The sequence below is a fragment of the Anser cygnoides genome, chromosome 17, assembly GCF_040182565.1.
Source record: "Anser cygnoides isolate HZ-2024a breed goose chromosome 17, Taihu_goose_T2T_genome, whole genome shotgun sequence".
Lineage (NCBI taxonomy): Eukaryota > Metazoa > Chordata > Aves > Anseriformes > Anatidae > Anser > Anser cygnoides.
Window position 1 is genome coordinate 12,331,558 of NC_089889.1, and position 26,061 is coordinate 12,357,618.

At 58.5% G+C, this 26,061-nt stretch overlaps 1 protein-coding gene across 2 annotated transcripts in view; it reads right to left on the bottom strand.

The window, feature by feature from the left end:
* RBM19 (RNA binding motif protein 19) overlaps nucleotides 1-26,061 on the bottom strand; it is a 60,659-nt gene that overhangs the window by 5,175 nt on the left and 29,423 nt on the right. For both annotated transcript variants that reach the window (XM_066978732.1, XM_066978731.1), the window contains exons 22-24: nucleotides 14,438-14,543; nucleotides 8,656-8,779; nucleotides 2,064-2,188 (exon numbers count right to left, since the gene is read on the bottom strand). In XM_066978732.1, the coding sequence (XP_066834833.1) occupies nucleotides 2,097-2,188; nucleotides 8,656-8,779; nucleotides 14,438-14,543 (322 nt within the window). In that variant the 3' untranslated portion in view covers nucleotides 2,064-2,096. The remainder of the gene's footprint in view (nucleotides 1-2,063; nucleotides 2,189-8,655; nucleotides 8,780-14,437; nucleotides 14,544-26,061) is intronic.

Here is a 26,061-nt window from a genome sequence, read left to right on the forward strand (position 1 = left end):
ATTTCCTCGATACCAAATTGCCTGAAAAATTAACCAATGTCAAACTGCTCAGCGAGATAAGTATCATTAAGGGAGAAAGAAAATCTTCATTACGTTTGAAGGTACGGAAAAAGCCCCTCGTGAACGTCCTCCAGCCCGATCCCAGCCACGGCAATAAGGCGTTTTAAAACGTATCAAAGGGTTAAATTAATTTTCATTAAAATTTAAATTTGAGAAGGCTCCCTCTCTCTCCTCTCCTCCCTCCTCCCCCTCCGAACGTTTGACTGGCAACCATTTCATATTTCAATCTCGGCAGAACAAATTGAATTAGATGTTGAAACCAAACTCTGCTCTGTTCTCTAAAGCCTACATGCTCTGCTTGCGCTAATCCTTTTCGGCGCTGCTGCAGACCTCAGAGACGCTCAGCAAGAAACCTGCCCCGCCGCAAAAGACAATGAGGGGAGGAAAAAGAGGAAAAAAAAAAAAAAAAAAAAACACAACACGGGAAAATCCAACCCGAACCTGCAAGCCTGCGAAGCTCTGCTTTAACAGAGGGCTGGGGGACACACGTAGGAAGGGGCCCGCTCGGCTCCTCCGCCCTCGGGGCAGCCCGGGCCAGCTGGGCACGTTTGTTCCTCCCTCCTGCAGGGTGCTGAGCCATCCTTCCGTCTGATCCTGCTCCCCTGCTCTTGTACCTATCGATATATGTATATAATTTTTTTTTTCTTTTACCTCGAAGCATTTTTTCCCACGGATCTTGGGATGGTTTTCAGCTTTCTGGCGGTGCTGTGCGCCTCCCATCCTTCCCCCATCCTTGGCTGACCTGATTCTTGTCCAAAGATGCAGAGCCCCTGCTCTGAGCTGCTCAGAGACTCACCCCGAGACACGCCACTTTGCTCCCCCCCCGGTGCCACCCCAGGACCCCCACCAGGAACGCTGGGCAAAAAGAAAGGTAAAAAAACAAACAAGAAACAAGATTCCCTCACCCCACATTGAGCGTACGGCCATTTCAGCTGACTCCCCCTTTCCTAACACTGCTCCAACACGCGTGCCTCAGTTTCCCCAGAAAAGGGGCAGTGTTTGGGGCTGGGAAGGGGCGTTTTGGGGCTAGGAAGGGGCGTTTTGGGGCTGGGCAGCAGCAGAGCTCTCAAGCAGGGAGCGCCGGCTCCGGGAGCCCAGCTGGGGGAGGTTTGCAGACACCGTCCCAAAGCGGTGGCAAGCGGCCGGGGGAGAGCAGGGCAGGGAGGATGTGCCCAAAAAGCCGGGCTCGCCGTGCCTCCAAGCAGCACTGGTGCCGCTCCATCCCCTCCTTCCTCCTCCCGGCATCTCGAGAAGGTGCTGGCAGCAAGTCCATGCGGAGGCATCCTTAAATCAGAGCTGTTCCACGGGAACAAATGTTATCTCCAGGCCCCGGCACTGACTGCAGACGCACCGTGCGAGGCAGGCAGTTATTTAACCCAGCTCGTTTTCCTCCTGCGGTCACGCAAGCACCTTCCCTTTCATCAGGAGGGCCCCGCTGCTGTGCCTGTGCCCATGGCACGAGGCAGGAGGACGCATTAGCAGGGTTATTGGTCGGCTCCGGGCCCAGACGCGCTCTCTATTCAGGAGACAGCGGTGCCGTGGGTTTAACGAGGTCCGGTAATAGGTGAGGTTATGGGCATCCCACTGCTAGGCGGATTGGTACCGCCTCGCAGCAACGGGCAGGTATTGCCGGGAGGAAAAACAGCCTCGGCGGCACTGATGTGCATCACGCACGCAGGCACACGTGGGCGAGCACAGGGCGCTGGCACGGGGACAGCCCCGAGTCCCCGGTCACCGCCACGTGTTCGGCACCCTTAAAACCAGAGCCTTCCCGACTCCCCCAACCCCGGCAGGATCCGCCCGGGGGTCTCAAAAGGAGCTGGGGGAACCGTTTCGGCTGTTTTCCCCCCGTGCCCACCTCACGTGGCGAGCCAAGGAGGAGCAGCCCGCCTGCTCTGCCCCACGTGAGCACGTCCCTGGATGCTCCCAGGAGCCTTCTCCTCCTCCTGGCACCTCCGCCCGAGGCGTTTTGCCCTGCAGGGCCAGCTGTGCCCCGTACCCACCTGGGCGGCTGGCAGGCAGCTGCCGACGACCGGCTAGATGGCCTCATCTTTGTTGCTCTCCTCCTCTTCCAGCTGCTCCAGGATTTCACCCAAAACCTCCGAGTGTTTCCTCTTCTTCAGGGAACCTGGGGAGAGGAAACAGAAAGGCAAGGATCACAAGCCAGGCCTGCGCAGGACCGCCACCAGCTCCAGCCCTCCTCGTCCCCTGGCGATGCCACTTCCATCTCGCCAGCTGCCCCCGGCAGTGCGGCACCACGGAGTGGATCCCCACAACTCCTGCACCTTTCCTCCAAAGCCTTCGCTGGAGGCCAGCGATGCCGAAACCCTTCCTGTGAAGCCCAAATCACCCACCCCACGCCCGAGAGCGCTCGCAGGAGCCCCCCAGGCGCACGGCAGGACACGGACACCACGCGCACCCTTCCTTGGGGAAGGGACATCCCTGCTCTGCACCCCGCCACCGTCACCACGGCCGGTCCCAAACCCCCCCGGGGGGCTGCCAGCCCCCGTGGCGCCGAAGCCATTTGTCCCCTGTGCCGGGGAGGCCGGGGACTGCCTTGTCTCCGCTGGGCAAGAAATGCCCCCGCGGCACGGCAGGAGCCGCCGCGCAGCCCCCGCTCCCCCCGCGCTCCCCAGCCAGCGGCTCTCGCTCGCGAGAAGCACATGGAGAACAGCTGTTTAAATCCTGCTTTCAGACATCAAAAGCCTCGCTGGGTTTCTCAAACAAACAAACATACCGTAGGACTGAAGAAAAGGTGTAAAATAAATAAATGGAACAAGCTGTGCATTTTCTTTTAGTATTACAGCTGCTGCGGGAGATAAACAACAAGTAAATGTCACAAAACATCAATACAGAAGAAATTAACCTGACAAAAGCTCACATCCCCCTCCTCTGCCTCTCCCCCCCGCCCCCCCCAGCTCGGAACAGTTTTGCATTTCTGGAGTTCCCATCTAATGATTTTTATTTTTCAATTAATTCCTTGACAGAGCGCCAGAGCCCGCCTCGCTCCCCGCCGGGGGCTGCGGGGACGGGCAGGGGAAGGGGGCACCGGCTGCCACCCCCCAGACCCGAGGCGCTCGGCTCTGCCCCGCTGAGATGCCCAAAGACACAAAAAAAAGGGGCGGTCGAGGCCGGAGGAAGGCGCAGACCCCGCTGTTGACCCTACCCTTTACTCTGCCCTCCAGGCTCCTGCTCCCCCGGCCGTCCTCATGCTTAGGGTTAGGAGGCGAATAGGGTTAGGTGCGAATTCCCCAAACCCGTGGCAGGTCTGGGTTTGTCCCCCCTGCCAGCCGTTCCACACCAGACCCCAAATGCCCCTTGTAGGGTCTGTTCACTGCCCCCACCACACCCCAGTCAAACTATATGGGTTTATTAGGGGAGCATGAGCATGGGAAGAGGTTGGATGGCTCTAGATTTGGGATCAGAGCTGCTCCTACCCCTAAACCCACCCCAAGCCAACAAGGAGACTGCGGATCCCCCCGACCACAGCACCCGAACCCATCAGACCCACAAGCGGCATGGGGAAAACCCCGACCCCGACGGCCCCCCCAGCACCGGGGAGCCCCGAGAGCGACCCGGCGCCTGCCTAACGGGGAGGAGAAAAGGGAAATAAACCGAAATCAAACAAAACCCAGGAGGGTGGGGAAGCGAATTGGTTCGACTTCCGTTCTGCTGCTCCAAGCTGGTTAAGGTTTGCCCGCTAACGATCCCATTTGCTTCCTTTAAACAATAGCCAAGGCCGGCGGGGGTGGGCCGGGAGGGGGATTACCACGGGATTAGAACGTGGCAGGGTTGCGGATGCCACGCTAATCCTGCAGGGTTTTACTCTCTGGCTACGGCATGTGTTTGCATTAGTTACAGATGCTCTGTTAAAAAAAAAAAAAAAAAGCTAAAAAAAAAAAAGGAAACACAAAGGGAGCCCAAAAGGACGGGAGGTGAGGGTGGGAGCGCAGCCGAAAGGAAAAAGGAGCCGCTTCGGGGGGCCTGGGCGAAGGAGGAGCAATGGGGGAAAGGTTGTGGGGTTGGGGAAGCCCCTTCCATTCCTTTCCCTTGCCCCTTCCCTTTCACCCTGCAGGGCCAGGCCGAGCACAGAGCAGGGCTTCCCCTACAAGCCCCCTGGGCTTCCCCCTGCAAAACCCCAAGGGGACGGGGGGTGCACGCTCCTGCCTCGCTGCCCTCCTCTTCCTCGCCCTCTCCCACCCCAAACGAGAGGCAGCTCGGCGGGCAGGCAGCTCCCCCCCGTTCCACCGCCCGCCGAGAAAAAAAGCCGAGCCGTCCCTTCCCCTTTTTCCCTTGCGCTCGGCGCAAAAATTCCCCATCTGTCAATTTAATTCTTTGATCGATGGGAAAGAGCAGGAAAAAACGGCCCGGCACAGCTGGCTTCCCAAGTTAGCCCTGGCAGGAGACCGCCAGCCCCGCTGGTGACGGCTGAGCGCAATGTTTGCGGAGCGCGGCGAACACAAGTCGATAGCAATTTAGCTGGATTGGGAGCACGTACCTTCCCTGCACGGAGCGCGGGCTCCCGGGAGAGAGGCGGCGCCGCCGCGCTCGCCGACGTTTCCCCGGGGCTGGAGCTCGTGGCCGCGGCTGCAGCCGCCGTCGCCCCACGGCCGGCGCGCGGTGGAAGGGGGGAGAAAAAAAATGCAAGGAGAGGAGGGGGGGAGCGGTGCGGTCCCGAGGGTTGTGGGTGAGCGGGGGGAGGCAGGAGGTTGGGAAGTGGGTGCTGGGGGCCTGCAGGGGACCCCAGGGCTCGCTGACGAGCGCAGGGCACAGACGGGATCCGTCCCTCCCTGTGGTTTGAAGGGTTTTACAGTGCCCGTGCGCCCTGCTGTCCCAAGGGGATTGGCACAACGGCCCCTGGGGATCAGCCCCCTATAAAATGAGGGTGAAAAGAGGCTGCCGGTGGCAGGATTGGTGCAGCCACCCCGATGCAGTGCTTGCCACGGTCCTGCTCCATGGGACGGGCTGGATGAGCAGCCCCAAAGCCGACCAACCTTCCTGTGGCTTCTCTCCCCGCGTTACTGCAGACGAGTCCCTCTATCCACAGCAGCGCCCAGCCCTCCCTGCCACCCTCGTGGGCTCCCCACCACGCTCGGGGGCTCCGCAGCCACCTCTCAGCAGCAGCTCCCGCGTTAACAAGGCGTTGTGGGGTGCCATTAAACCCCAGAGAATCCAAGCGGGGTTTTCCCTCCCGGTATAAGACCCTCCTGCGCGAGGCTAAAGAGGAGGTGTGCTCAGGAATGAGAAAAGAGATTTAAGCTCTTAGCTACTGAGCCCGGAGGCAGAAGAACAGGGATCGGGGTCGGGCAGCGGGATCCCGTCCGGCAGCATCACCGACCCCGCTGCTGGCAGCGGGGGCCTCGCTTCCCCCTGAAACGTTACAAAGGCACAGAAGGAGCCGTGAAGAATGACCTGAAAACCGCACAAAATGGGAGAGGAGCCCACTCCACTTCACTGCACCTATCAGACCGATTGAAAAGATGGCTCCGAAGCGAAGCGACTTGATTGCTAGGCCAAACGGCGGCAACCGAGGCAAGATCTGGGAGGCCAGACCTGGCTTTGACCTAATGCAGAACAGCAAATTGAGACCCGAGCAGCCAAATCTGTGTAAGTGGTGCCTAGAAATAAGGCGCAGAATTGCAGCAGAGAGAAGTGGGCGGCGGGACGTGGAAGATGCTCCGGCTCTCGCAGCCCGGGAAGCGTTTTGTTGCTGAGCCAAAAATGCCAGGGCTGACAGGGGAGACGCTGGCTGGGGGATTTGGGCTGCTGCAGCTCGAGGCACCAGCCTGAAAGGTCGGCCTGCTCCTTGAGAGCTGGGGATGCAGAAATCTGGGGGGCTGGCAGCGAGACCCACAAGGTGACAAGGAGCAAGGTGAGGTCGTTCCATGGTCAAGCCAAATCTAACCTTGGAAACCCCTGCGCATCGCTGCTGCGCCCACAGCAAACCAAAATGGCACAGAGGAAAAGGAAAAGGAAAAAGGAAAATGGAGGGGCTTTTCAAAATACTTGCAGGGGTGTAGAACTTGGAAGAAATGTGTCCCGAAATTGATGTGAGATGGGGAATACCAGCGCTCTTTGTCCTGATTCACCCCTTTTGTAGGTGAAAAATCCTTGGGATGCTCCCTGGTGGCTTTCATTTCTGTGAGATAACTGGGAGAAAGAGGTGGGAGCAGCAGAGCCCACGTGTCAACCTGTGTTGCTGGCATGGCACTGCCAAGGTGACGACAGAAACACGCGACACCCCTGCAGCAAGGCCAGCAGCTCCCAGCAGCACCGTGGTTTGTGGCGTTGGAGGTCGAAAAGGATCGCAAAAGGCTTTCAGAGGGGAGAAAAAAACCCCAGCAGGATGGCAATGCTCAATACCACGAAGACGGTACAGATGGCAGGAGGTAATGCTGCGTGTGCTCCCCACCCTGGGCTCTGCTCGGGAAAATCAGCCTCCAGCTAAGGTGGGGAGGCAACGGGGATGCGAACGAGCAGCCCCACGGTGGCTGCAAGCAGAGGCAGCTGCAGGTTTTATCCCTATCACCTTCTGCACACCCACGGCAGTACCGGGGCAGGGCACGGCTCCCTCCTGTCCTCGGGGCCACCGAGCGCCGCTTGCGGAAACCTTCAGACCAACCCGCCCCGCCATCCGGAGAGGGCACTCCCCAAACTGGCACCCGAAGAACAAAAATCCCCACAAGGGCGGCCGGGAAAAGCTGTGCCCTGCTCCCAGTGCCAGGCAGCTCTCGTGCCCGCCCCGCAGGGGCTTTGTCCTGGAGATCTGCTGCTGGCAGATCCCGCTCGGCACCGGGATTAGCCACCAGCAGCTTCACGGCGGAGACGTGTGTGTGTGTGTGTGCAAGGCAGGGCTGAAGTCATCGGATATTATTTCTCTCTCTCTCTCTCCCCTCGAGACGGGCTGGAGAGCAGAGCTGCCTGCCGTCTTCAATCCTATTTCCAGCCCCTGAAGACGGGCGGCGATAACCTCGCTCCTGTTTTCCATCCAAGCCCCCGGAGCCACCGCAGCTCCCTCCAAGACCGCAGCCCTCCTGGGAGGCGCAGAACCTCCTTCTGCCGCGCTCCGCATCCCCGCCTCGGCCAGGGAGGCAGCAGACAGGGGGGCCGGGGCGATGAAAACAGAAACGAGGACGTGAGCTGAGCCTGGGGTAGGCGGCAGAGCTCGCCAGCAGCAGCCGGCATCTGCTGCCAGTCTGCACCGACAGCAAAGCCAAGCCCGTTCCCCCCGCCCAGAGCAGAGGAACAAGGGCAGGAGGAGATCGCGCATAGAAAAGGGGTGCACAGGGCATCACACCTGCTCCCCTCTTCCCCCAGGACGGAGATTCACGTTGCTGTGGACGCGCACCCGCTCTGGGCTGGGTTCAGGGGGGCACATCCATCCCCTCCCAGCAGTGCCCATCTGCCCCGCTGCCTCCCAGCGCTACGTGCAGGGTATTTTACGTGGCTGGACACCGCCGTGCTCCTCCAGGTCTCCTTTTCAGCGCCGTGTTGGCGCTCAGCCCGCGGCTCCCAGCCCTTCCAGCTCACCACGTGCCCCTTTGCTCCGCTCCTGGCCCCATCGCATCCCCCGTCGTCCCTTCCCCTGCCAAGCCGCCTCTTTCCCAGCCCGCCTGTAAGACTCAGCACCATGCACACCGCTTCACCATCATGTCACCGGGTCCTGCTGGAGCTGGGCTCGCTCAGTGAGCGAGGTTTGCTGCCTTCCCACCTCGGTGCATGGCAAAGCGCAGCCCCAGAGCTGCTCCTGCCACCCCCCGGCCACAGGCATGACAGAGAGGGGAGGCAGGGAAGGGATGCTGCAGGGGATGCAGGAGGAAGAGCATCGATCTCCAGCTCAGTCCTCCAGCCCAGGGGAGCCCTTCCTACATAAATATTTGCCAAGCAATGCATTTGTGCCTGTCGATGGCCGTCAATAGGAGCCCGCAGGGCTGTTATCTGCCGAGCTGTCATTCTCGGGCACCTGATCCAAACGGCACTCTCCGGATCTCAACCCACGGTCAAATTATTTGTCCTTTTAAACCGGGTTCCCATCCTCTGAGGGACCCCACTCCCCTCCCAGGTGCCCGTCTGTTAGACCCAGCCCTTGCTGGGAAGCCGACGGGGTTATCTCCGCGCAGCTCGCTGCACTCACGGTGCCACCACGGGCGCTCGTCCCCTTGCCCTCGCAGCCTGTCCCCACCTCCCCAGCACCCTAGGGCGCAAGGCAGGCAGAGCGAAAGCATTTCAGCTGGCACAGCGCTGCCTCAGCGCTGCCAGCGCGCGGGGAGTTAACAGCCTCACGTGCACAGGGAGAGCTGTCAGACAAAGCATCCTGCCCGGATCCCTCCTGCTTCCCCCTGCGCAGCCCTCCGCCGCCTCCAGCTCCTCTCCTGCAGCAGAGATTTCCTCCAGCGCGGGCACAGCCTCCTCCCCGGTGGGCCGTGCCCGCCTCTGCTGGGCGAGACCCCCTGCGTTGGCACCGCCGGGCTCCAGCATCCATCTGGCAGCCCCGGCGCGGCGGGGAAAGGGCCGGCGTGGAACGGCGGCGCGTGCCAGATGGGCCGGTGCCAGCCAAGCTGCAGTCGCCGGGCCAGAAGGATGCTGCTACGTTACCGTGGAAATGGTCGGCTGTTTTCCGTCTCAGGGCCTCCACCGTGCTCTCCTCCGTGTCTGCCCACTCCAAGACCAGCCTCCGGCCGTACAGATGCGTGCTGTGGCACAGGGCGTTGAAGGCTTTCTGCAGATTAAAATGGGGGGGGGAAAAAAGAGAGAAAATAAAAGCAGGCTTGCATGAGGAAAAAACAAAGATGTCCCTCCCTCTGCCCTGAATCTAAAAGGCCACCACAGGACATCCTGCTTTGAGCACTTGGCTCTGATGGGGCAGGATTCATCTCCATCACTGGCCGTGACTCCATCATTTATCTCCCACGTCCTTGCAGAAGAGCAAGTACCCGTCGCGATTCCCGCTGCTCGCAGGGGAGCGGGCTGAGAGCCAGCACGTGGAGCAGCTCAAGGCTGGCTGCAGCCCTGCGTCACCCCGGGACCACACCTGAGCCAGGAACACGGGGCAACGAGCTGTGCCCGCAGGCTCTCTGTGTCTGTAGGCAACTCACAGAAGCACTCACGCAACACCAGCTCAACGCAGTCCCCACTTCCCACAGACTTCCAAGAGAATTCAGGTCTGGGCAGGATCGGGCCCATCCCACCAACACGCAAACCCTCAGGTCAAATATTTTCATCCCCTGGGGCCCAAAGTGCTCCAGACATCGCGATACGCGGCTGGGCGCGGGGCAGAGCAAAGGAGTGCAGGATGCTCTTTGAAAACCCTCAGCTAGGATTAGGATCAGGTAACTACATCAGGTCTGGAAACTCGCATCCATGGCACAAACACGGCTGCACACAGCACCCCTCTGTCCTCACAGCTGGAGGGCCCCGAAGCAGCGCTGATGTAAGGGTAAGGCTGGAAGAGCCACGGCCAGTCGGTCCCACGGAGGTGCTGAGGCCAACCAGCGCCGCGGGCAGGAGCTTGGAGAGCAGCACGAGCGCCTTTTCCAAAGGTTTTGTTGACAACAAAAGGAAACGCGTCGAGTTGATCATCCTCGCTGCCCGCTTTTTGGGGTTTGGTTGGAGCGCCTCGCCAGATTTGGGGCAACGCTGAAAGCAGAAGGTTTCTCTGCACACAGGGCAAAGGCTCGAAAGTCGCGAAGAAGTCTCCAAGCGAGGCTCGCCCAGCAGCGGCTCTGGATGGCCGAGGCTGTCCCCAGACGGCACGTCACGTCTCCAATCCTCCTGGAAGCGCCTTCGGGTGCCCAGCACTGCTCCTTGGCAGCCAGGGCATCCCTGGGGGCTTCAGGGCCCAGCTGCTCCACGGAGGCAGCAGAAATTCCCCGCAGAGCGAAAGCAGCGCTCCCACCAGCTCACCGCGCCTCCTCCCAATCCGACTGCAGGGCCGTGCCTTTACCCCGCAGCAGGCTCTTCCGACTTCCTCAGATTACAAATCTCCAAAGAGAGCATTTCCAGGGACCAGCTTGCCGTTGCCTGCATTTTCCCCTCCTTCTGATTCTCCTTCGCTCACCCAATTCCCATCCATTATACAAAAATACAGCACTGCCAGCTCCACCTTGCCCGGACCACTCGCCGATGCACCGAGACATCCTTCCACATCTGCCACCTCCCCAAACTCGTGCCCGGCCCCGTTTTTGGGGTGTGCCGCAGCCTCACCAGCGCTTCTTGCAGCTACAGCTGTTTTTATTTGCCGCTGCTGTCGTTTTAAAGGCCCCTTTTCACTTGGAATGGTATCCAATTAGCAGAGCAATGTGTTGGCTTGAACAACCACCCGGGGGGAGGCGGCAGTAGGGCGCTGCGACGGCTGTTTACGTTGGCACAAGGAGCCACTTCCATAGCCTGGCGAAGCAGCACAGCTCGAATCACGCAGTCCCGTTTGTTCATTTCTACTTTTTTTTAAATTTCTCACTACCTGCAGCACGAGGAGGAGGGAGGCTGCAGGACAGGATGCGGCCGCAGGGTTGCCAGCCCCGTAGGGATCACCAGGAGAGGTCGCGGAGCAAGAGGGAAGGCTGGTGTTGCCATCAGCTCGTGTTGGATGGAAATCCTGCTGGGTGAAGCACAACTCCTGGCGGCCAGGTGACACCTCCCGGCCTAACGCGCTCCTGGAATGAGAGGCTTTGAACCCAGGAAGAAGCAAAGCATGGGATGGCGGGGTGAGAGCCCCTGAGCTGGGGCACTAGAAGAGGATCCACGCCCTTCAGGTGAGAAACACCCACACGTGTTATTTCCTTTGGAAACCAGCTGAAAAATAAAACTTACACATTCATGGCTTTGAGAGGGATTAGTACTTCTTCAGGGCAAAGCAAGAACGCACCGATGGTTCGGAAGACAAAGGGACGAAGGGGAGAAATGCTGTCCCTATGCACCCTTGTGGCTGGAGATCTTCCAGAGATTAGTAAATTCACCACTGCTGCTATTCCAAATAAAAAACTGGGCAGGAGAAAATTCATTTTAACTACAGGAGGAATAGGAAAAGGAACGAGGACGAGCAGAATGGCTTTCAAAGCAAGTGGGGCTGGGGGCCTGAGATATTTTTGGTATCCTCCACCTGAGTGTTCGAAGACCAAGCTGTCAGAACAGGAACAGAGGGTTGTTGGCCGTCCATAAAAATGGGAAAAGACCTCAAATTACTGCGGCACTGCATCGCTAAAGAAAGGGGATCAGAGCAGGCTTGGCATGTTGGAAGCACCTGAACTTGGCGGTGGCTTCAGCTTGGGCATGGCCTGAGCGTGGCAGAGGATGGAGAGGCAGAAGGAGCAGGGAAAAGCAGAGAGGAAGGGAAAAGGAGAATGAAAAACGTTTGTGGGATTCAGAGAGGGAATTTCCAAATGAAGGGGGGACTGATGGACTTCTCTGATGCCTGGGACAAGGCAGAGGCTGCTTTGGAGCTCATCTGCTGTGCCAGGGCACTACAAAGTCAGAGATCAAGGGGCTGGACCACTGCATCCACCACCCCTGAGCGCCCCGGCGCGCAGTCCCTAAATGCTGTATTAATTTTGAGGACAGTGCTGCTCTGCCTCCAGATTCCCCCTTGCCCTATTAAATACTCAAGCCTCAGAGCCTCGGGGCTGGAGTCATTAGAGGGACAAAGGGTCAACAACATTAGGAGATTGATAAATTTCCCTTCCTCACAAGAAACAGTCCCAACTGAGGATGCTCTCCGCATCGCCAGCTGCACACAAGGATTTTTCGCGTGCGCCTTTTTAAAGGGCTGCCCGTCTTTCCCAAAAGGGCAATTCCTGTTTGGAGACCAGATGTATTTTTATATTGACAAGGGAGAAAAGTGGAAACTCGGCTTCCAGTTAATAGTTTAAAAATAAAAACAACCCCCCACCAATTCTGCACGGGGAACTTCAGGAAATGTATCAAGCGGTTAAAGCTTCCTTAACCAGAGTTCATCTGCTACTGCCAGCGAATCGAAGGTCCCCTTCTCAGTCCCCAAATGCCAGGTGCTCCCAGCTAGTGGTCATCTTGTGCTGGAGATTTAAAGCCAAAGGCTTGGTCAGCAGGTACGCAAGCCCTCTTTGGGAATACGATGAAGGCAAGGTATAAAAACCCACCGTGTGCTGGGGGCTGGGGTAGCAGGATGGTACCAGCTGACGGGGAATTACGAGGCCGCAGCCCTGAAGCTCCCGCTGCAGAAAAACTCAGGGTCCTGGCTCCTTTCTGAATCTCTGACGTGGGTTCCTCCCTCTTTCCTGGCTTAGCACACGTGCTGGGATCTGCTCAACGCACAGCCGTGGCGGGCAAGGGGACGAAGCCCAGCCCGACGGGGCGGCCGTGCTGGCACACCAGCGGGGATTTCGGAGCGGAAGCCCCCCGTCTCCCTCCCAGCTTTGGAAAAACCTCCGCAGGCGCTCCCACAGCAGCTGTAATTGCTCAGAGAAAATGACAAACATGGGAGGTCGCAGGCTTTAAATGCCCAACAAAGCCACCGTAACTATTCTATTATAAAAACATCATGTTTTATAAGACGCTTATAAGCAATTTCCAAATTACCACTCTGAGCAAAAATGTCATTGATAGTCCACAGCTATTCAGCTCAGAGGTCTCCGGGCCCACTCCCCTCCTCTCTCATTTCACTTAGCAATAAACACTAAGCCAATTATGTCCGTGTTTACGATATTCAGGATCCTATTCATCAATACACGGCGCATCCTTTTCCAGACGGCCAGTGGAGTGTACTTGATGTGCCACTTGTGAGACAATTAAATCCCTCAAAGAGATGAGGGTAAAAAAAAAAAAAGAGGAAGGAAGAAAAGCTGCTTTGCTGGAAAAGAGGAAAAACTCACGGGGTGATCTTTCACAGGGTGGCTTTCTCACCGCACGCTCGTCTCCGGGGTTGGTGCATCCCTGCCTCTGTGAGCTCCGGTGGGGTGGTGGGAGCAGGAGGATCCCGATAAGGGCCCTGCCACAATCTCTCCCCCCTGCCTGGCTGCGTTTTTCACTCAGGTGAGAGCAAACCTGACGAGAGACCCGGTTGGAGCAGAGGCACATGCGAAAACCGTAGAGCAGGCAGGAGACCCACGCTTCGAGGGGGCTCGCCGCACGACGTGCTGCTGAGCAAGCCAGCCCCGAAGGGGAGGGCGAATGCTGAGCTGAAGGAAGTTTGAGTTAGGATCAATACAGGACTAACAAAGAAACTCTGCGTACTGTCTTATAGGGGAGGTCAGGCTGGACCAGATGATCTAATAGTCCCTTGTGACCCTGGATCAATGAATCCTGTCTAAAAACATAAACACCGGCGATGCTCGCTCCCCCCTCCTCGCTCCTTCATCTCCGCTCACGGTCTTGAAAATTTGGAGTGGCTGCAGGTCGGCGGAGCCCCGTGGTACCTCCTCTTCAGCAGTGACATCCCTTGGCCTGCACCCACGGTTCCTCTTCCAGACACCGCACACACCACCGGGCACCAGCAGCAGGTACAAAGCCCCAAAACCAACCCTGCGTCCTTCTTCTGACCACTGCATCAGGGACACCAAACTTCCGCCCTTTATGGCTCTGCCCTTTATGCCCTTACCTGCTGGCTGGAAGCACTGCCCAGCTTTTTACGTGCTGCCCCTGCCTCCTGCAGGACAGCTGTGCAGGTAGGCACAAACCCTCGCCACGGCTAGATCCTCCTCTTCACAACTGCTGAAAACTCATTTTTCCTTCCTAAAGAGCACTGCTCAGGTCCCCGGGATGTTTTTCCGTAAGGCGCTCTGGGAAGCACTTTGAAAAGCGTTATATTGTGATGGAGTTTCTTGTCCTTGCTGTGAGCTGCCTGTGGTTCCCCCAGCTCAAGCAGGACCATGTGGGACCTCATGCAGGACCTCATTTTATGGGCTACGACACCCACCTGATATCCCTGAGCCAGCAGCCCCGAGTGACAGCTCCAGAGCCCAGACCCACACGTGTGCGTGGGGCGATCTGAGCTGTTTGGTAGCTGGACGCTCGGTATCACTTCTGTGAGCCCTTCCTCCCACAGACAGCAGCTTGCGGGGCCGAAAGCACGGCATGGCACAGCACAACTGCCTGCCCCAACCGCCCTTCCCCGTCTTTTCCGCTGCCACAGAAGAAAAGCTGTTTGCTAGACAATCTGGAGGGTGATCCTGGGTGTTGGTTTCACTGAGGGTGATAAATTAGCCAGACCCCGAGTGCAGGTAAAGAGAAAGAGAGCCTTCGGTGGCTGCCCACCGTGGGGGTTTAGCTTCGTTGTGGCTTTGCTGGTGAATCCAACAGCCTGCATCAAATCCCTCAGTGGAACAGGGCCTCCAGGCTCCCTTCTGGCCCGAGACCAGGCAGGGGCGGTGCTGGAGGGAGAGGAGACGGGGGCAGGTGCAGGTCTCACCTTGGCATCCTGCTTGGTGAGGAAATCCACAAAGCCGAAGCCGCGGTGGGAGCCTGTCCCTGCCATCTTCTTGGGCAGCCGGACAGTCTTCAGCTCTCCGAAGGTGCTGCGAGGGAGAGAGGGAAAAGCAAAGACACTGAGACTGAGGGGAGAACCCTCTTCTTCATCCCACACCGCGACACCACCAGTTGCAGGCACATTTCAGGCTTGCCAGCCCCGAGGACTAAGGCAAGCCGTGAGCAGTGGCCGCTCTGCTTCCCTGTAAGCTCCACATCCAAAGCATGCAGCGACAGCTGAAAGCTCCGCTGGGATTTCAAAGGCCATCCTTTCCGCTTCACAAAGCGAAAACCTCCTCCAGCCTAACTGCTGTCCTTCTCCTCCCTCTAGATCTGCAGAAATAGAGGCCCCAGCCTGCGTGCCGTGCCCTGCTCAGGGTGGGCAAAGAGCATCTCCGCGTTACAAGGGGTCAGATCGGATTTATTGGCACTTCAGGACACGGCCACAAGTCCCGGCGTGGCCTCGTGGGGTCTTTTCCTCCTTCCAGAAGAGCTCCTCCGCCCCCAGAGCCTGTCCTGCACGCCATGCTCGCAGAGGTCCCGTCCCTCCGCTGGGCACCGTTTTTCAGACTGGATTTCCTCAGACTGGATTTCCAGCAGCGTTTCAGAAGAGTCTGAGGGGCACCAGCATGGAAAGTTGGGAACAGGTGAATAAATAAGGGGGTTCCCATTTAGCTGGAAACCTTGCCGTGGCATGGTTTTCCCTGCAGAACGAACACATCCCTCAAAAACCAAAGCATGCAGCCATCCCCCCAGCCTGGACCTCACCCCAAAAGCCTGCAGCCAGACCCCGAGGCAGAGCTCGCGGCTCCCGCACCTTGGCTCTCCCACCCCGACATCCCCAAGAAATTCCTGGACAAAGCCCCTGTTCTCCCTGCATCCCAGCTCCAGCTTCCTCTTCCCCTCCCCTCGCCTCCATTTATCAACCGCATACGCACAAACCGCAGGCGTTAAATATTTAATGCGGACCGGGTCTGAGGAGATGCGGTGTTTTATTTGGAAACCCGCACGCACAAAAGGAGCCCGGGATGCGGCAGTGCCAAAGAGCACCTGGGAATAAACACAGTAAAGGCCGTAAATGCTCTCGTGAAATGATATAAGCTAAATCCTGGGAGTTAACCTGCTGCACCGGCGGCATGACCAGGCATTCATCCACCCAATTTCCTCCGGCAAGGCGGTGTGTAAATGTACCATTATGAAGCCTCCAAATGAATCCGCACGCCTCCTCCTCGGCGCTTCCAGCGCTCTGCCTCCCTCCTGCCCCCTCCGAGCTGGAGCTGGGCAAACAAACCAACAAACCAACAAACCAACAAACCCACGCGGCGCGGCCTTGGCCAGCGGAGGGGCTCGGGTTCCTGCACGAGGACGATGCTCCCGGGCACCGGAGCTCCGCGGATGGCTCCTCTCGTCGCCGCGTCCCTGCGGGAGCTGAGAGCCCTGGGTGGGTTAAAGGGAGGGCTGACGAGGGAGATCCCGGCCCAAAGGGGTTTAAAACGGAGGTAGAAATGAGAGTGACGGTGCTCCAACCCATGGCACCACGGAAAACACGACCTGTGTCATGGGCATCGCCTGCGGGGAGCACAATGTTTGCCGAAGGACTCTTAAATTGAGAGTCTCCCTTTGAAACCACACCGAGACCCGAGGCACGGGATGGGCAAACAGGGGACAGCTGGGACAACCCCTGGGGATGGGAGCAGGGCAGTTTGGGACCCTACGGGGCGCAGCGGGGGAGCCCTGGGGACACACAGCGGCCTCGGCCACCAAGAAGACGACAGCGGGGACCCAGCCCGGAGCGGCACCTCCTCGGGGCTGGGGGAGAAGGCCCAGCAGGGCCAAAGAGGGCTGGGGCTGCTGTAGGGGACCACAGCACAATGTTCAGCAGGGGGAAGGAAAGCAGAGGGACAGGGCTGACCCCACCGGGGCTGAGGAGTAAAACACCCCCCCACTGCGGCGCTAATTAGAAAGCACAACACAGCAATTACCATCCGAGGAGCTGTGAATGAAGTGGAGAGCCCGGGCCTTTAATGTTCTCCTCTCCAGCGCAAGGCAGAGGCTCACACCTCTCTTTTCCAATTATTTCCTCCAGATTTGTGTGGGGGAAGAGAGGCAGAGGTGGGGGGGGGGGGGGGGGGGGGGAGGGGGGGGGGGAGCCCAATTACCCCCCGCAGCGCCAGGCTCCTTGTACCGGGGGGACACCGACGCTGCAGCCCACGAGCTCAGGGACGGCCCCAAAAACCCGCAGGAGCAGGGCTAGAGGAAGGGACAGGGACGCAGCCCATCCGAGCGAGGTGACAGGGAGGAAAGGAGCTTTTAGGCAGGCTGGCGAGCCAGCTGCTGGAAACGCGGCTCACCGCTGAGATCCCACCGAGCTGCTTTAACACCCAGGGGAGGACGGCTACGGAGGAGGGTGGGCTCCCAGCAGCTCGGACCCCTTGTTGTTGCCTCCTTCCCCTTCCAGAACGTGACTGAGATGTTTGCAAACCCACCGGCATGCAGAGACCTGTGTGCAAACGCAGCAGGCGCCCCAGGAGCCGGGTTTCCCCTCGGAGCTGATGCCTCTCCTCTCTCCGTGGGGAACTGGACGGCGATCAGCCGGCGCTGGCACCAGACCCCGCTGCTGGCGCAGAGCATGGCCCCGGGCCAGGCTCCTCAACCCCTGCACCAGGCTTTACAGGGCAGTCCCAGGAGCTGGAGTGAGAGTGTGTGAAACCCTGAGCGGCCACGGACCCTCTTGGGACACGGATGCTCACCACCAGGAGCTGAGCTTGGAGCTGCGGAGGTCAGAGGAGGGTCCTGGCTGAGACCACAACCAGTCTGGACAGAAAGCTCCGATCGGCCACTCAGGCATCGCCCGTCCTGCTGCACGTCAGAGTTATGATGAGATTTCAGCATCTCTGCCCACCTGGATGAAAGCTGGGGAGCTCCAGAGCCCCTGCAGCAGTGCCAGGGCTCAGCCGTGGCACAAGCGCTTGCAGGCGCAAAGCCCTTCCCGAGTCAGCGAGCCCGCCTCTGCAGGAGGCTTCAGCCTCCCCTCTGCTCAATCCCGCCCCGGGCAGACCCCCATCCCTGGCACTGGTTTCTGGCAGAACACCTCAGGTGGCATCACACCAGGCTGCTCTGAGTCCACCCGCAGCGAGCGTGCCTTCCTAGAGCCAAGGTAAAAACAAAGGCACCGCGTTTTACCTCCACGGCGCTGCTCACGATTAACAAACTCGGTCTGGGAGGCAAAAGCAAAGAGCAAGTCCTTTGCCAAGGAGGCAGCAGGTCTGCAGAGCACTCAGTGACCCACCATGCACGCAGCCATTTTGCCACCTCCTTGCTGCCTCATCGAGGCATCGTAGAAAAGCGTTTTGGAAATAAATCCCAGCCAGGGCACCGCTCGGCGTTGGGCAGCGCTGCTCGCACAGGAGGGGGGAACTCACCCACCGGCGGTGGGCGACGGAAAGCGTGGGTCAGGCTCCTGGTGGGAAGCAGAGCGGAGGCACAAGCGTGGCTGGGTTTGCAGGATTTGGCTCTCCTGGCTTTGCCCTCCCCGCACAGTGCAGGCGGCTCGCCAGCCAGGCTGGTGAGATCCATCCTGACGGCCGCGCTTGCCGTCCCCGGCTTGGCAGCACGCTGCTGGCTGGCAGGGCTGACAGCCCCGAACAAACGCGCAAACTGAGAGGTTTCCTCAGCGAGAACCTTCGCTTCGTGCTGATCCAGGGTTACGGAGGGAGAAAGGGAAACCAGCAAAAGCCTGCGTTGGCCCTGGCTGAGCAACCACCCACGCGGGCACAGAATAACGACAGCCACAACCTCCCTCGGCCCGTCACCGGCCCCAAACCCAACAGCGAGGCGAGAAGCTCCCCGAGGTGCCAGCAGGGACATCCCCTGGCGTCCCTCATCGCCGGTGCCAGGTGGCATCGAGCACCTCCGCGCGGCGCTGCTGGGCACCCACCGCTCGTCCTGGCGCTCCGGCAGCTCGCCCGCAGCTTCTGCGGTGCCGCCCCCTCGCCTCGCCGGCTGAGCGGAGGGAGGAGAAGGGGATTTCTCCTCCGTGCCGCGGGATGCGAGCCGCGAGCTGGCCGCGGGTCAGAGGACCATCGCTCCTTGGGATTGTAATTATATCCTTCTGGCACAGGCCAGCTGGGAGGCGAGTCCTTTGCCTGCTAATTATAGGACGCTCTGTTGCTGTTGAGCAGAGCGCGCCGCAGCCCGGTAGACAACACGCTGCTCACTTGGCTTCGCCTGCTTGCCGGGAGGTGCTCGGGCGTCCCTCAGCATCGCGGCCAAGCACCTGGAGGATGGAGAATTGGGGAATACAGGTGTTTTCTGGAAACCTCCTTCCCCGCTCTGCCGACACCAGCGGCGAGCCGAGAGCTGGCAGCTCCCTCCGTGCCCACGGCTGCTGTCCTGCCACGAGCTCCCCCCGAATCTTCTTTCTCCCCCTGTGCCTGGGCCTGGCCGCAGCAGCCCGGGCAGCTCCTGGAGCTGCTCACGCACGCGCTGCGCAGCTCGGCAGTGCCTCGCCTCGCAGGAACCACACATCTGCCTGAACACAAGCCCAGCTGGAAGGCGTCCTGTCCGCCACACACGGGTACCCCGCACTAAGCACACAGCTTTCCAGCTCCGTGCCTGCACCATTTTGTACTCCACGCTCCTCCAGACCCAAATCCACGAGGACGTCCGCGAGAAAATGAAGCAGACGTGTGCTGGTGGAGCCAACGTGATACCTGCTGACCCCTTCTGCTCAGCCTCTGCTCCTAACCCTCTTCACCTCCTGCCATTCCCTGCCTTAAGAAGAAGCACTTGAAGTGCAAGCTTCGTAGGACAGGCCAAGTCCTGGTGAGCCCTGATCATTATTAAGTCCCGGACAGAAGTCACCTGCAGCCTGCTTGGTCTCGGTGTGCCCTGAGCACCCGATCAAAGGCCGGTTGCGAAGTTCTGGCACCACGAATCCACGCACGTGGCTGGAAAAGCCAGCTGCTGCCCGCTCCCCGAAGGGCAGCCCCTCCTGAAAAGCAAATAGATCAGCCTTATGTTTCTCCAAACGCCAACAGATGTCCCGCTGCCCAGGATAATCCTAAATCGGGGGGGAAAAAAACACCACAATACCAATGATAACAGTGGAAAGTCGGTCACGAAAACCTCCAGCAAGGCCACCAGGCTTCTCACGGATTGCCACCTACTGCCACCACCTCCTCCTCTCTCACTGACGACTTCCCATCCCCAGAGCCCTGCCACCGCCTAAATCCTTGTGGCTGCTGCAGCCCTGGACGAAGCTCGAGGGGGTGAGCTGGGAGGTTCCTGCTCAGCACTAACAGCTCCAAGCAGGGGACGTGGGGCCAAACAAGACCAAAGTCCTCCCCTTCCCAGCCCGTGCCACCTCAATCCTTGTGGCAGGCCACAGCCATGCTTCAGCCCCGCAGAATTCAAGCAATCTCTTCGCAATGGTCATCCTAATTTTCCTTTTTTTTTTTTTTTTCCTTCTTCTCTTTTCACCCCCAAAAAGGACCTTCCCTCCCCCACCAAATTACTTCCCTGCCAGTCTTTGCTTCCGCGCCGATTTACTGATTACGGGGGAAAGGAGAAAAAAAAAAAAAAAAAGGGAGATATAATAATGGTCCTTTTTCTTTCTTCCTCCTTTTGGAAGGCAGGACCCTGCCAAATGGTTTTGCCCCTGGGCTGAGCCGCGGCCAGTTCCACCCCCTGCAGGAGGGAGTTAATGAAATACGCAGCGGAAGGGCCCTCCCGCCTCCCGCTCCAGGACTTGGGCTGACTCCACTACGGCTAATCCCATTACAAGAAAATAACGTGGATAATTCAAGCTAATGAAATCGTTACAAGAATGTGGACAGCCAGGGGTGGACATTCAGAGCCAATTTAACACTCCTCGGCGTTGTTATCCCCGGCGCAGGAAATATCTGAAAGGAGGAAGGGAAAGGAGAGAGGGAGAGAAAAAAAAAAGAAGCCCTCCTCTCTTGTTAGCTTAAATCCTGTTAGAGAGTTCAGGAATTAATCTGCCACCTATCTCCTCTGCTACCATTATCATCATCATCATCAGTAACGTCTCCTCGGTAACCTCTGAGCATTAACAGATGAAGGCGCAGGAGGGCGAGGAGGGCGCGGAGCCTCCCGGCACGCTGCAGCGAGCGCGGCGCTGCCGCTGCCACCACCCCGGCGCAGAAAAGGGGACAGAGAAGGGGACAGAAGGGGGCGGCAGGGCTGAAGCCTGGACCCGCACACCCCAGCCTTCCTCTCCCGCAGCAGCTCCGTCCTCAGCTCCCTGGTCTAGCTGGAGGTGTGCTGGGTCACCAAACTGCCTTCCAAACCTCTCCGAAAACCGCACAGGGCACGGGAGGAAGGCAGCCACGGGTGCTCCTTGTTCCTTCCTGCACGGATCACCATTTTTTTTTTTTTTGTTTAATTTTTCACCATCCTCTCCTCGCTGCCCACAAGCATCATCTGTAGTTGGAGGCCTCCTGGTCCGCTTGCTGCAGCAAAAACGGGGTTTTTTCTTACCTAATTCCTGCTCTTCTCCGCTCCTAGGGACAGCCGGACACGAAGCGAAGAGATCCCCACCTCCTGCAGGTGGATGCAGCGGGCCCAGGGGCAGAGCTGCTGCCGCGGGCGAGATTTCAGAGAGACCCAAGCTCCCACGCACATCCAAGCGCCTCCTGGTTGCAGCCTGACACGGGCACGGCTCACGCTTGTCCCCATCCTGCACCGCTGGGTGGTGGCAGGATGGCGCGGACCCCGGGAAAGCCAAACCTTTCCCACCCTTCCAGCTCAGCAGCTGCAAAGCCCCGGCTGCTGCTTACCGACCTCACGCAGACACGCACCGCCTCGGTCCCTCCACGGAAACAGCGACCTTTGGGATTTAAAACAGAGACGGAGCAACACGAAGGCGAGAACTTGGAGCGAGACGAAGCAAAAGCCCCGTGGCAGAAGCAGCAGAAGAGCTGGGAGCACCGCAGAAGGGTGAGCTGCAGGAGGCCGGGCCACCAAGAGCAGCGTGCCACCAGCCTCCGTGGGTCACAGAGACGGGACATTTGGGGTCCAGCCTGGTGGCTGTCCCCTCCCCATCCCATGCAGACACTCTCTGATGTGCCATAGGGGAATTTTTCGCCTTTGTGCCACTCCAGCACAAACAGCAGCTTGTCCTTCCCCTTTTCCTAGGCTTTATTCTCACCAAGCTTGCAGGAAATTACCACCAGCCACATTTCCACCTCGTGCCCCGTGAACGAGGCTGGGACTGACCCAGGCTTTTGGAAACCAGCGATGCCCAGGACAGGGAGGGATGCGGTGGGCCGAGCCTCCCCGGGCCGAGCGGCACCACCCCGTTTCTCCGGGTGCTCTCTCTTGCGCCTGCCTAATTACCTCCAGACGGCGCTTCCAGCACACCTGCCGCAGCAACTGTTTGTCTCGCCGCCTCCAAGAGCATCGCTCACGAAGTTTGCTAGGGAGGAAAGCCAATTAGCATGTCAGCTGGGCACGAAGATCCCTCGCGCTTTATCTCCGCCGCTCGGCAGCGGGGCCCTCTCGTGCTAATTCCCTCCCTCCTTCCGCTTTGGCTCCTCCAGTTGGAAATACGCAGAGAGGACCCGAAAGCAAAGCGGGAGGGGGGATTGTAGGGCGGGGGGCAGTGGTGCCCAGCCCTGGCTGTCCCTGCCACCTTGGGAAGCCCCGCAGCTCCCCAGGGAGCGAGGAGATGCCAAGAGGTGTGCCTGAAGAAGAGCCCCAAGATCCGGCGATTGGGGTGAATGGCTGGGATAAATGCGACGAAGGCACTTGCAGATGATTTTTAACTGAATTTTGGGAAGAGGTGGGCATGCAGCCCGTTGGACCTGGCTTCATGGGGCAGAATAAAATGATGCCGTGCCAGCAAGTACTTGAAAAATAAATTGGTAGATTGCCAGCGGTCAGGGTGTTGTGCTCTGGGAGCAGAGCGTTCCCATGTCCTTGCCCCACACCATGCTCCAGACTCCCCTCTCCAGCCACCACACCAGCCTGGCTCCACTCCCTCGCTGCCTGTGCCGGGCTGTCCTCACCTCTCCTCTCTGAGCCCGTCTCCTCCTTCATCCCCATCACCCTGCTGGCTCAGGGCTCCTCTGAAGCTTCCCCGGGACTTTGCTCCCCCTTCTTTTCCACCTGCAAGTCTCCGGCTGGCCGATGGCTCCCTTTTCTGGCTGTCACTTCAAATCCTGTTTCTCCTACTGCTGGTGCCAGCGGGTTGCCGTCCCTCGCCTTCCTCTCCTCTCGCTTGGGACCCGTTTGGGCGTGCTGCCGGTGGAGGTTTCATTGCCATGCCGTCCCGATGTGCCTTCCCACGCTCGTTGGGTTGCCAGTAGCCCTCAGCTCCGTGCCACCGTGCTCCCAGCTCCAGGGGAGCCCCTGAGGTCCCCCAGCCTGCGCCCCCTCAGCCTCACTGCTGGGCAACCTGCCCGGGGTGCCGCATTGCCCTCGCTCCCCACCTCTTCTACGTGGGCAAAACCAAAGTTCATCTCTTGGATGCGTCAAATTTGGGCCCAGAACTTCAAAAAAACCCACAACGACTCCCAGTGCCGGCAACTAGGAGGACACAGATGCGCTTCTTCCAAGGAGCTCTTCCAAGGAGCGGTGGATTTACGCACGAGGCTCTTGCCAAGGTCCTGATTTTCCAGGGAAGCCTCTCCGCCCTCGCAGCCTCCCTCAAAGCCTCGCAAAGGAGGCAGCCTCGGGCCCTTCCCTCTCCCCCCCGAAGCTGCTTCCCCCTCGCCTAAACTGCTTGCTTCAAACCGGAGCAAAACATTTCACCCCTTCTCGATTTATTTTCCTTAACAGTTGCTTGTGAGGGACCTTATCAAAAGCTTTCTGAAATTCCAAGTAAATTAGTCATTAGGCAGGTTTTCAGAACAGTAATTAGGCCACTCCATGCCCCTGATGTATTATTTACCTGAGAAGATATACATAATTAGGGCTCTTCTTTATAACTGGTATTACACGCGCTAAATTCTACTCCAGTCTATCGTGTAATTACGCAATTAGGCTGCATGCTAAACAGAAAGAAACCAATTCTGAAAACCAAGTGAAAAAGGGGAAAAAAAAAAGGCCGGTAATTATTATTTTTTAAATCCCCCATCACCGGCACAGCGGCAGGTTTTAAAATTTTAATATCCCTCCACTCCAGCCGTTTCTGAACAGGTGCTAGAACCAGGTTTGGTTTCCTCGTTTTGTCACGTCTAATCCTCGCCTTGCGCCGCCGATTCGCTTCCTTAAAGGGATTTGCTCCAGGGCTGACGGTCCCAGGGGCTTGCAGCTCCCTTCCCGGGTCGGTGGGGATTTGCTGTGCTCGGGGAAACGGGGTCGCATTGTCTCGCAGCCTCTCCTCGTCCTCCCTCTCCTCCCGAAGAACGATTATTTCCAACAGCTTCCCGGCCGCAGCCGGAGGATGACGGACGCAGGCAGGTCCAGTTGCTATGGCAGGGCTGGCGCCGAGATTTAGCCCTACAGGGCTGGACCCTACAGAGTAATCCAAGCGGGCAACGAGGCCAAAAAACCATCAGGGAGCACCGGGGGCTGCGCAGGAGAAGCCAACACCTCCGCAAGGGGCAGGCAGAAAACCAGGGGCCGGGTCCTGGCTCTCCAAAGCCGTGCCCAGCCCTCGTGCACCTCTCAACAGAAGGATGGGATGTGGCGATCCCAAATTTGTCCCCCTGGTCCTGCTGGCCGTACCTAGAAGTGTGAGCTCTTCTCTTCTGCAGCTCCACGTCCCGTGGTGTGCTGCCCTGCTCTGCCTCAGCCCTGCTGATGGAGGAGCGTGTGCCACAGGGAGTACCACGCACCTGGAGAATTTTTTTAATCTACCTATTATTACACATCTATTTTAGAGTTGGTGAGATCAAAGAAAAGTGCCCGGGACTTACCCAGCATGCTTACACCTCCCTGGGAAGACACCTGTGCATTATCCGCACTCGTTTTCATGCTTTAAAGGCTCCTCTGACTCATTAGCTTCGTTTCAGAAGGAAATCTGTTGCTGTTGCTGCTCTAACTACGTCTCAGCGCTCGAAATTGCCAAGCCACCGCAGGCACGGGGAACGGTGCAGGATGGGGAATGGCATCAGCTTCAGGGAGCCATAGGTAGGACACCGCTGTTGGACTTGCACTAAACTCTGGGAGAAAGTCAAGGTTTTTGGAAGACCGTCACCCTCACATGCCGTGATTTCATCTGCCTGTGGGCTTTCTTACCCCTACTGCTGCTTTTTTATTTGTTTTTGGGGCAAAACATTCAGTGGAGAGAAGACCGCATCCACCAGGACCACTGCAAGAGGACTCCTCTCGAGCCCTGCCGGCCTCCTGTCCCCGCCACCTCCCAGCGCCGTGCCAGGACCCCCTGGGACACCCCACGGCTCCTGCCGCCGGCTCCCACGGTCACTCCCACTGAGATGTACAAGCACAGCCGTGACCCCTATATCCCAAACCCCAGGAAACCTAAATCCTCCCACCGACCTCAGTGGGAGCCTCGGCGCTCGCAGAGCATTTTGTCGAGCTCCAGCTCTGAGCCACGCTTCTCCTGCGGGCAGCACCTTGCAAGACCAGGGCTTAGGAGCCCCCACATCCCCCGAGGGATCACCGGCAGGTCAGGATTTCAAAGGAACCCGCAGCTCGAACAGCGCCGAGATTTGGGGATTTATCTCTCCTGGGCTCCTTTGAAAATCCCGATCAGAGCGCAGCTGCGGTCACAAAGGAGTTACGCTAAAAATAGTGCTCGCAGGAGGGCCTGGCACAAATCTCCTTTCCTCTCGGATCCTCGTGAGTCAGCTCGTTTTAAAGACAGAAGAGGAAATTCAGGCGACTGGCAGAGCAGTAAACAAGAGCAGGGAGATGCAGCCGTGCCTCGTGGCCCCCAAAAGGGCATCCGGCGGAGAAAGGAGCTTTGCTGTAGGAGCCCAGGTGAAATGGCTGCACCGACAGCCAAAAAACATCTCGGCTTCGACTCCAGAGCCTCCTGCACCGGGCTGAAGGAGAATAAATATAGAAGCACTAAGATATTTATAGGCAGGCAGCTATTTTAACATGGCTCTGCTTTAAAGAGAATCCTTATTTAAGTCCCGGCCCTGCGAAGCCGCAGGATGACTTCGAGAAATAACCAGATTAATTATTTTCACCGGGAGAACCGAGAAACACGTAGGGAAGATCAAATGCATGCAAATGCATGTGGAAGCTTGAGTGAAGTGCTGCTGTTCTGGTGACTCAAACACCACGAGGATGGTGAGATCTTCTGAGCACGGGACAGTCCCGGAGAGCTTTCCCTACCCACGTCCTACACCTGCCAGGGGCCAGGAGGAGACAGACGCAGCAGTTGGACCAGGCACAGGGCTCAGCAGGGGCACCGTCCAGCACCGTCCCGGTCAAACGTTAGATTGTGTCACTGCTGGATGCACTGGGAACAGAGGAATATTTCCAGATGTACCGTATCGACCCTGATGATGCTCCAGTCCCTGCACACTGCCCCCAAACTGGAGCTGGGGCTGCTCCCTGTGCTCAGTTTCTGTCCTTTGGCTGCCCGTTCCCAACCTGCAGCTCCCCGAGCTCCTGCTGGAGCTCAGA